General features: G+C 42.0%; 1 protein-coding gene across 1 annotated transcript; it reads right to left on the minus strand.

Annotated features, from left to right (window-relative positions):
* Positions 1 to 484: 484 nt before the first annotated feature.
* On the minus strand, positions 485 to 11,052 carry ZKSCAN4 (zinc finger with KRAB and SCAN domains 4). The gene is made up of 5 exons (XM_030803553.1): positions 10,320 to 11,052; positions 8,448 to 8,595; positions 6,830 to 6,912; positions 5,735 to 5,858; positions 485 to 4,752 (listed from the first exon to the last, which is right to left on the minus strand). Exons 1-5 carry the CDS (start codon positions 10,740 to 10,742, stop codon positions 3,890 to 3,892), a joined length of 1,641 nt encoding a protein of 546 aa, XP_030659413.1. The 5' UTR covers positions 10,743 to 11,052; the 3' UTR covers positions 485 to 3,889.
* Positions 11,053 to 11,330: the final 278 nt, after the last annotated feature.

Consider the following 11,330-nt stretch of genomic DNA (forward strand, 5'->3'; position numbering starts at 1 on the left):
AAGGAGTCCAGGAAATCTTGCTGCATTCAAATTCCAGGGTCATAGGTTGACATTGTAAATAGAAGGGGACCGCAAATGCCAGAAACCAAGTAAGAAATCTGAGTAAATACAACAATGAAAGGATATTTCTATAATAAGGGAACATGATACATAATAAAAAAGTTCACAAGAAAGTAGTCCTGGAAAGTAGTCATCCCGAAAAATTTCTGTCATAGCAACTCCCTTTGAAATGTACAAAATAGACACTACTTATACAAAGCTGACTGAAAAATAAAGCTTCCTCATTTGAATCTATCAGACCCAATTTTGACTATCATGAGGAAAAACAACGAATGGACTAAAACAGGTGTTTAGAGAAAAGTAGATAAATTGAATTTACTTAGTGGTTAAAGTTCTTATCATGAATAATTGAGGAAATGGTACCAGATAGATTTGGGAAATTATTAGAAGATAAGAAGACCAATACTGTCAAATAGTTACAGGACACTTTTAAAATATAGTCTTTATTATTAAACAATTATAATCCCTTTATATGGAGGTTTCCATTAACATAGTGTTAATCTCCATTTCTCTACCAATTAGCAACATTTTCGGAGTTTTTACATAGCACTTCTTATTTGTATAAGCAGATCCTCAGAATCCTATGAGGTAAGTTGTCACTCCTACTTTTTTTTTCTCACTAAAGGAAGAGGCAGAGAAAGCCTTTTGCAGAATTATATACATCTTTGCCAAAATTAAGAACAAATCCAAGAGTGCCATTCATCAAAAGCTTTTTTCATTGTAACCATTCATTCTATCGAAGTAGAAAAAGTGCTATAACCAGTTACTATTCAAGCAAAGGGAGAAAAAAGAAAATAGAAGATTTCCGTACTGCTTCAGTTACAGAAATGAAATAGAATGGCAGACTAGTCACCACTAAAATTCCTAAAAACAATTTAAGAAAATATGAAAAGTGGCATTTTATTGTGCTTTATATACTGCTTATATCTTAACTAAGTAGTTTATTTTACTGGATCTAATTTCATTGGAAAATTACTTTTTTGGCCATCCTTTTCAATAGGCTACAGATAAACTCATTCTATAATTCAGCTATTTATAAACACATACCTCTGTTTTATACAAAAGTGGAGTATCTAAAAGACTGTAAGCAAAATAATTTTCTTATTTGATATTATATAATACACCAGATAAAGTTTCCTAGATAATATTTTGATTATAAAATATCATGGCTCCCCAGTGCTTACTGAATAAAATTTAAACTTTTTGCTCTGGCACTGAAGGCCCCTACAATGTCCCTATCTCTTAAAACTTGCTTTATTTACTCAATTGGACAAAGTTGTTGTGAGTCCACTCAGCTTTCTAACATGTCACCCTGTCCATATAATAATAGCTTGCACAGCTGGAAGTATCCTTTTCCTTCTCTGAATTTCTACAAGCCTCGGTTTACCACTCATAAGGCATTTATCATTACACTGCCTTATTTGTGTGCAAGTCTTACCAACCTGATTGTACTAAAGGCCTAAGCCTAAGTGTGTATACACACACACACACAAATAGAGGCTTTATTTCTTCCCTTTTCTAGCATAGCAGACACTGAAAAGTACTTTTCTACAATATTTCCCTCCTCTACAGAGAAGACTTTTAGGCTTGGAGGCACAGGAGTGAAAGGAGGCACAGTGGTCCTTAGTTAATCTCAGCAAGTTATATTCGTATAATGCTTTCTGGTTTGTAAAAGGCTTTCACATATATCTCTTCATGTAACATCAGAAACAAATATCACAGAAAAGTGAATAGAGTTGTCTGTAATGAGTTTGAGTGTGTAAAATCAGAGCTATTTAGCAAATATTTAGGAGAAGTGAAAAAGGAGAAAAGGAAATGGCTAGCTTTGTGGAAATAACATAAATAATGCTGATTTTAAAGAAATTTTAAAAGGCTAGAAAATATTGAGTGGAGAAAGTCTACAGAACTTTGGAATGCTAAAGAAGTTTTAAATTAGACTGAAAAGAAAGAGATAGTGAAGGCAATAAAAGATTGTAGGGAATTAATAAAGAGAGAGTTCTATGGTTTTATAAGTCTCTGGTCAGCCTGTGGTATTTCAGAGCAGAAATCAGGAAAGGGTATTTGAGGATAGACAAGAACACCATGCTGCTGACTGAATAAAACATGGTCAGGGATTTCATCAGAAGCAGGATCCATTCATGACAGTCTGGCAATGCTGGAAGATAGTAATAGGCACTTGAGCACTTCGGAAGAAATCAGTCTTTAAGCATCGCAGGTGATTTGGGTGAAAGCAGAAGATATCAAAAAATTCTTATTTCCTGTGAATAACTCACAGCATTGAGACTTGACATCACATATCAACACTCTGGATATTGTACAATCTTTTTCATCAGATACCTAGGATTCCCAGTGTGCTTCTGAACAGACACATTTTCTTTTTCTTTTTTTTTTTTTTCTGAGACAGAGTCTTACTCTGAAGCCCAGGCTGGAGTGCAGTGGCACCATCTCAGCTCACTGCAACCTCCACCTCCCAGGTTCAAGCAATTCTCCTACCTCGGCCTCCCAAGTAGCAGGGATTACAGGCATGTGTCACCGTGCCTGGCTAATTTTTGTATTTTTTGTAGAGATGGGGTTTCACCATGTTGGCCAGGCTGGTCTCAAACTTCTGACTTCATGTGATCTGCCCGCCTCAGCCTCCCAAAGTGCTGGGGTTACAGGTGTAAGCCATGGCACCCAGCCTGAACAGATACATTTTCTCCTACCACTCAGATGTGAGTTTCTATCCTCATAGGCTGCCTGTAACCTGATCTTCCTGTCCCCAACTGACAGGGCAGTTTTGAAACCATGAATAATAATTATAAATATTTGGTATGAATCTTCGGACCTGGAGAAAGTTTAAGCTTAGCTGGCATAAGCCTTGATGCACAGTCAGCTATAAACTGGGGAAGAGGGACACAGATGACATCTTAGCACTTGGTTAGGCCCAAGATAACTAAAAGGTAAGAAACAAGATGGCAAGTGTTACATAATGTGTTCAAAATTCATAATAATCATTTTGATCTAACTCGATAAGTTGATTTTTATTTACCTGAATGTGAAAGATTCCCCCTGAAGAGTAGCAAAATTAATGTAAACTAACGACATTGACTAAACAGTGGAGTTCTACGGATGGAGCAATCTCACAATGTCTTAATGATAAAAAAGCTGTTTAAGGCATTCTTCTCATCTGTACTATCATGGTAGAGAAATATGGATTCCCCCACCCCAATTCTGAAAACAGTATGTATGTGGCAACAAATACACTAGATTGACCCAGAATCTAGAACTTCAGAGAATAATACATAAACCCAAATGGCATGTTAGAAATTTCTCAGAAATATAGACAACATCAAATTTTTGGAGCTACAAAGGCCATTTTACTGGTACATTTAATAAATGTTTATTAGCACCTATTGTACAAGGCACAAAGAAGAGCAAAAGACCTCATGGATCTGACCAATTTGTGAAAGATTCATTAGAGGCAAAATGAATGGTCAGAACAGCAGCCCCCCAGACCAGAGCCATCCAACCAGATGTCCTAAAGTGCTGGCTGAGGGCAATTAACAAGTCCAGAAGGCCATTTAAATCCACTGGGTGAGAACAAACTATTTTAGGTCCTACAACTTCCAGACCACTCTCCCATGGCCTCCTATCAAATGACTTCTTCTTCCAATCACTTTCTAGAATGTAGAAGATAACTCATCATCTCAGCCAGACTACATTTTCCAATACCCGATGATGTATAGTGGTAAATAAAGCCCTGGTCCACAATTTTTGTAACGATTAAGGGCTCCAGGGTGGCTTCAGTTCAGTGACAAATGAGCACCAATGTTGGCATGAATACCATGGGTCACTGTGAAAGAATTTTTTTCCCTACATGGCTTCTCTGATGTTGAACAAGGTATGAAGTTCGAGTGAAACCTTTTCCACATGTGTCACACTGATAGGGTTTCTCACCAGTGTGGATTTTTTGATGTTCAATAAGACTTCTATTCCGTGTGAAACTTCTCTCACACTCATTACATTTATAAGACACGGGAGCCTCAGTATTTTCCCACTGGCTTTCCGTCCTACCCTGACTTTCCCAGGAATCCCCATGCTCAGGATTCTGAACATTTTTATCACCGTGAATCCTCTGATGTCTCAGGAGATGTGAATTCCGCCTAAAGGCTTTGCCACACATACTGCACTGGTATGGCTTCTCCCCAGTATGAATTTTGTGATGTTCAAGTAGGCTGCAGCTCTGGCTGAAGGTCTTCCCACAGTCATCACATTCATAGGGCTTCTCCCCAGTGTGGGTTCTCTGGTGTTTGATAAGGTTTGAACTGTGACTGAAGACCTTACCACATTCTTCACACTCATATGGCTTCTCACCAGTGTGGACTCTCTGATGAATGACAAGGGCAGAGCTCCCAATGAAGGTCTTCCCACAGTCTTCACATTCATAGGGTTTCTCACCAGTGTGGATTCTCCTGTGTTTAGTCAGGCCTGAACTTTGAGCAAAACTCTTTCCACATTCATGGCAATAATGTCGCTTACTCCCTATGGCATTTTTCTGCTTTCTTTGTAACCTGCCCTCCTGTTCACCAGCTTCTGCACATGTAGGAATCTGGGCAATGTCTCCCCTCAGGTGGCATGATATCTTCCCATGCTCCTTTTCTGGAAGCTTCTTGACTGGAGGCAAGTCCCTGCTCTTAGTCTGTATTCCATCACCTGAAACAACAAATGGCCGGCAACTGTGGGTTATGCCCTGCCATGGGAGGAAAGCTCTGTGATGAGTACCAGGGAGGCAAGAATTACAGAAGTCTATATATGCCCAGGATGAGGATTTAAGTGCTAGAATAAGAATGGGAATAAAACGGGAGAACGGGGGTGCTGGGGAGGAAGGAGACCTGAGAATGAGAATGGGGCCATTGGAAGGGTACAAACTGGGAGTGGAGGGAAAATGGTGAGGACCCAGGACTATGCAGGGGACATATGTGGTAGTTCTAAGCTCTAAGAATAGTAAGGCAGGGCCATGCACCTAGGATTAGATTTTGAAAGGGCTGAGCAGAGGGTGATAGTAACAGGGCAAGTGGAAGAATTTCTGAAGCATCTGCAAGAAATGGCAAAAGCAAAGACTAGAAATTGGTGATGGATCAATGACATGGGCCGTCGTCTCTAACTGCCCCAGGCAGAGGCAAAGTTCTCCAACAGAACTGGCATTGACGCTAGGAGTTCTGAGTTAGAGCCCCCACTGTGCCGCAAATAAGCTATGAGATTTCAAACAAGTGAGGTAATCTATGCCTCTGCACCCTCACCCCTAAGGTCAGGGTCTGTAGTTGATATCTAAGGTTGCTTCTAGCTCTCACATTCTGAATCCATGGCCCATTTCCTGAAGAGGCCCCCCAGCTTTCCTCTTCAGTCAGGGATAGCAACAAGAGGACATCAACATTTACTGAGCATCTCCTATGAGCCAGACCTGTACAAGGAGTTGTGTCAATTTCACCCCACTTATCCTAACTAGAACACTGGCATGGCAGAGGAGAAAGCAAGGTCAGAAGGAGTAAGGAGCTAGTAGTCAGTAACAGGCTTTCAGGAATGGTGATTCTGAATCCAAACATAATGGGGCCTCAACAGCTTCTAACAGCCCAATAGGTTCTAATATGCAAAGAATGCCAAGAAATCTTAAGACAAATTAGTGTCTCAGTCTTACCAAGGGAGACCAGGCTGCTATGGTTCTCCTGCTTTTCATCTCTGTAGAGGTTCACCTGAGATGAATCCAGCTGTGTCCATCCAGGAGTGAGGGTCAGGGCCACATCTTCCATTTTCAGCAACCCCTAAAACAACAGGTAATCCTAACTAGCTCCTCTTGCCCAAAATTACCCCCAAAGCAAAGAATGAACATCCCCTTTAAAGAGGCTCTTTAAAAAAGAGCAAGTGTGGCACACCTACACCAATTTAGCTTTATCTCTAATAACATCTTTATAAAAAAAACCTGCCAAATGAAAGAAATATTACACATATTTTAGGATAAGTACTTTCATATAAACATCTAAACAGTCCAGAAAGTAAAAACGGTTGGAAGACAAGGGTCAATGCATCAAAAGGAATGGAACTATGTCCAAAATTTTCAAGATTTGCAGTATGCTTTGGCAAAGTGAGAGTAGGGGTTCATTTACATTAATAGCTTCAAAAATACAATGAAATCTAGGACTGAAGTGAGAAAAATTAGGGGAAAAAAAGGATACTACACAGCCTCAAACACTGAGATCTTCAAGCAGGACAGGAAAGGCTGAGTAGTAAATTGAAATCTAGGTTGAGAAAAGATTGTTCATATTGTAATATAAATAACTTCAAGATACTATGCCTTATCTGACCTTTCAAGTATAAGTTATTTGAGGACAAGGGCCAGGCCTTTATATGCCTCACCAACAGCACAGCTTATTATATCTTAAAAAGCAAAACAGAATGACCACCCCAACAAAACCTTCAGTTTGCTTTTGCGGAACTGCCCTTGTTGAAGGAGAAAAATCACATTGAGGAAGAGGCTGACCGAAGAAATATGGTAGGAAAGATCTGAGAAGTACAAAGAAAATTCCAAGGTTGTTGTGCAACATGAAAGTCCTCTTAGGTGGGCACCAAAATGAAGGTGGACGATTATATGCAACTTTGGAATAGATGAGGAAACTCAAATTCATGTAGATCTAGGATAGGGGTGGGGTAGGACCGGGGAGGGAGGAACTTAATGCGGAGCCCAACAGTAGTGAAAGGTATGGGGCGCTGGGGAGGGAGAGGAGCTCCAGCTCACCTGGGACCCTGGAGTGAGCCTGGAAGCTACCATTGCATCTTCTCTGCAGCACCCTCCCTGGGCAAGCCCAGGAACCTGGAGAACTAAGAAAGAAAGAAGCTCTGGATGAGAACTACCCTAGTATTCAGCCTCCCCACCTTGCAAAATCCAAGTTCAAAAACTGGGGCAGTAAGTTCTTGCCAATAAGTTTATACAGAATGTGTTCCTTTCAAAATTGCCTGATTCCCACCAGCTCCAGCCCTAGGGCCGAAAGAAGTCTGGTGCACTCTGCAGATATACAAAAACCACGTGCAGAATCCTTGGTAGGACTGGTGAAATGAAAGCAACATAACAAACAAAGCTTTCCATTTGAAGACCTTTGGGTTTTGAATTTTGCTAGGAGATGGGGAGTAAAGAGGGTTTTTTGTTTTTGTTTTGTTTTGGTTAAAATGTCTTTAGTAGATATTAGGATGCTTTCCACTTGGTATGAAAAACTAGGAGGAGGCCAGGCACAGTGGCTCATCCCTGTAATCGCAGCACTTTGGGAGGCTGAGACAGGTGGGTTGCCTGAGTTCCGGAATTTGAGACCATCCTGGGCAACCTGGAGAAACCCGTCTGAACCAAAATTACAAAAAAATTAGCAGGTGTAGTGGCATGGGCCTGTGGTCCTAGCTACTCAGGAGGCTGAGGTGGGAGGATTGCTTGAGCCTGGGAGACAGGTTGCAGTGAGCCAAGGTCTCACCACTGCACTCCAGCCTGGGTAACAGAGTGAGACCCCCATCTCAAAAAAAAGACAAAAGAAAAAGAAAAACTAGGAGGAGTCAAATAAGGATGGGTCCAGAAAGGAGGCAATGGAAGACTGGAAGACTGCTTAAATAGAACTTGCTCAGACTCAGAAGTAGAAGAAACCTTAGGTTTCCCTACAATAAGTCAATTTGCAAGGGGCAGAAAATAAGTTGGTTTAGGCCAGAAACTCTGCTGAGAAATAAAGATTGCATGTTGGATGGCATGTCCAAGTGTTGTATGTCTTAGGAATCAGCCCAGATGTTCACAGCAGATGAGGAACAGCATGGAACACACAGCTGCTTCCTATTAAGTGATTTTCACTCTTCTAGTTACAGACTTTACAGGGTTTAGATTTACACTCTTTTATTTGCAGCAGTCCTACTATCTCTGGAATGTTCTGGCTGGCTTTACAAATTCTGCCTTATTTTCTTCATAGCACTTACCAATATCTAAAATTATATTATTAATTTATTTGCTATCCTCCCTGCTAGAATGTAAGCTCCATCAAAGCAAGAATTCTGTCTTATTGGTGGCTCTCTCCCCAGTGCCTACAACACTGGCTACCATAGATGAGGGCTCCCTAAATATATCTTTAATGAATGGAGATTACCATGTTGTTTAAAAAACCGATTCTTTCTAGACATGAATTTTAATAAAATCAGATTTACTGTGTCCTAGTTTGGTTAGGAAAGTTTTTCACCATTGTTTGAAATTTCTCTTTTAGTCTCAGTCTTAAAATACAGTCTCTCTGTGATGAGTATACAAAGTAACTGTAAATGGATCTTTTAGGTGATCCTTAAATGAAATTGGATGAAGTCTATAGAATTCATACAACCCAGAAGAGAATACTCACCTCTGTCTTGTAAGGGCTGGGATCCCAGAGATTCATGCTTGAACAGAGCCTTCATTGGCTGGCACTGGCTACTTTGAGACCCTTGAGTTTGTGTCAATAGTGCCATCTTGCAACAGAGCAGTTCTTGTCCCTGGTCACCAACGGGAACCTAGAAGTCACGATTTTTAGTTATCTACACAACTTTTCTATGTTTTCCATGTGCAAGTGATTTCTATTTTCTAGGCACTGTTCCTACAAGCCTTATGATATTAACACAATTAATATAGATAACAACCCTATGAGCTATTATTTTGGATTTTTATGATAAGTTGCTGAAAATGGAGATGTGGCCCTGATCCTCTCTCCTGAGTGGACAGCATTTTTGTTGTTGTTGTTGTTGTTTTTTTTGGGGGGGGGATGGAATTTCACTCTTGTTGCCCAGGCTGGAATGCAATGGCATGATCTCACCTCACCGCAACTTCCGCCTCTGGGGTTCAAGCGATTCTCCTGCCTCAGCCTCCTTAGTAGCTGGGATTACAGGCATATGCCACCACGCCTGGCTAATTTTTTGTATTTTTAGTAGAGACCGGGTTTCTCCATGTTGGTCAGGCTGGTCTCAAACTGCTGACCTCAGGTGATCTGTCCGCCTCAGCCTCCCAAAGTGCTGGGATTACGGGCGTGAGCCACTGCAACCACCCAAGGGTGGACAGCATTTAAGCAGCTTGCCCATGTCACCCAGCTAATAAGTGGCAATACTAGGATGGGAGCTCAGACAGAATGACTCCAGATCCCGTGTTCTTACCATTACTCTAGGCTCCCTCATTATATACATCTGTGTGTTTATGAAAACCCTTTGGACACTGGTGCTAAATTCTTGAAGAATACTAATATATTTTCTAATCTGAAAGATGAGGATAATAATTTCTACTTTATGAGGTTTTGGAGACCAGTAAATAAGATCACAGTATGTGAAACCACCTAACACAGGGCCTGGCACATAGTTATGTCCTCATTAAAAGTAGGTTTCCTTCCAGACATTTATAGTTAAATTACAGTTTTCAAGTTACTGCCTCACATGCAGCTCAGAATTTCCCACATATTTTATGAAGAATGAAGCTAAGAGATTTGCAATGACTTTCCACTGCTACAGGGCTTGCGTGCAATAGACCTAAGTCAAGAATCTTGGTATCCAGCTCACCAGTTAGAAGATTTGGCCACACAGGTCCTCTGAAGGTGTGTGCACAGGGACACAGGACGATGCAAAGAGGAAACAGTCCCTCATAAAACAGGGAAGAACATGGAGGTAAAAATCTGCCCACTTTCTACCAGAGGTTCATAACCAGTGGTCCATGGACTTTCTCCCAAGTGGTCCAGGAACTCAGACAGGACAAAAACTAATCTTATTTTTACTGGTCTTTAAGAGAGAGTTAACATTTCCTTCAGTTATGAATGGAAGCAACAAATCAAGGTAGCATAAGCAGTACCCAGGACTTTGTCACCAACAAAACCTGCACGTGTTTTCACACCACATTACAACCAGGCAAATAGATGCTTATCACCATTTTGAAATTGCCAATTATAAGCCCTGTACCTAGGTCTTATTATTTAGTGCAGTAATAAAAATCCACATATATGACTTTAATACAAATTTAATTCTTTGCTAACTGTATGTCAATATAGTTGTGTTCTTTTGTAATCCTTTATAGTTTCTTTATATATTTAAAAATATAATTTTGAGAAGGAGTCAAGGGACTTCAGCTTACTGCCAAGGAGGTTCACAGTATAAAAAGAGATGAGGAACTCCTGGATCTTAAAGGAATGCCCCTCACTCCGATCTGGGATTTCAGGAGGAAACAGACCACAGCGCTCAGATACTAAACCTGTTCTTTCTACCTGCGGCGCCGGCTCATCCAGCTGCCTCTCCAAATACTCCAATAGCACCACCACCTCCTCCCCGCTCTCTGGATGCTGCTCCCGCACCCAGCTCTGCAGATTCCCCGGCAGGATGGTCAGGAACTGCTCCAGCACCAGCAGCTCCAGGATCTGCTCCTTGCTGTGCATCTCAGGCTGCAGCCATTGTCCGCAGAGTTCTCGGAGCCGGCTCAGCGCCTCGCGGGGGCCCGCAGCCTCCGGGTAACGGAAGCCTCGGAAGCGCTGGCGGGAGCGTTCGGGGCCCCGAGCAGGGCTGCAGGGTGCGCTCACCTCCGCCGTCAAGGCGGAGGCTTCCTCCTTCTCCACCTTCACGGTCAGGAGCCCCGTCTGGTCTTCTGCACACTGGGCGTCCAGGGCTGCGTTTTTTCTCGGTTCTCTAGCCATTCTGACCCAAGGCAGTACTCAGGTCTCACTCTAGTTGCGACCTGTATATCTTCAGAGGATTCTGGAAAGGTGGTAAATTTTCCAGTAAAACTGCAAGTGGTCCCCCTCCTCTCATGCCCAGGGGCCCAGGACACACCCTGAGGCGCAGCTGCACAGATCTCTCTTATAGTCCGTGCCTTTGCAGGGTCGTTCTCTGCACCCCACTCTGAATCCCACAGTAAGTATCACCAAAGGATGTCTTTGGGCGTGAAAGTGATCACTCTCCAGACATAGGAGGGAAGCTGAGGCTGGGGTACAGGAAGCCTCGATGGCAACTAAGGCCACTTCCTGGGCTCTCTAGGAAGCTTCTCTCAGTGGTTGTCTCCGAATTAACCCATTAGCTACCCTGTCCTTACCTCCACGCAAGGGAAGGCAGTTAAGGAAAAGAGAAGGAAAGGATGACAGACCTTGGATCATAAGAAATAGGACTGAGCCTTTAAATCCTGTAAGGATGCCGCTGTGGCTCATATTTCTTTCCTATGTAAAGCTTGCTTAAGCAGCTGGCATAAAATTGACACTAAAATTGAGCTGGAAAGCAGGGGTTCCCCA

This window comes from Nomascus leucogenys, chromosome 22a, assembly GCF_006542625.1.
Source record: "Nomascus leucogenys isolate Asia chromosome 22a, Asia_NLE_v1, whole genome shotgun sequence".
In the NCBI taxonomy this organism is placed as follows: domain Eukaryota; kingdom Metazoa; phylum Chordata; class Mammalia; order Primates; family Hylobatidae; genus Nomascus; species Nomascus leucogenys.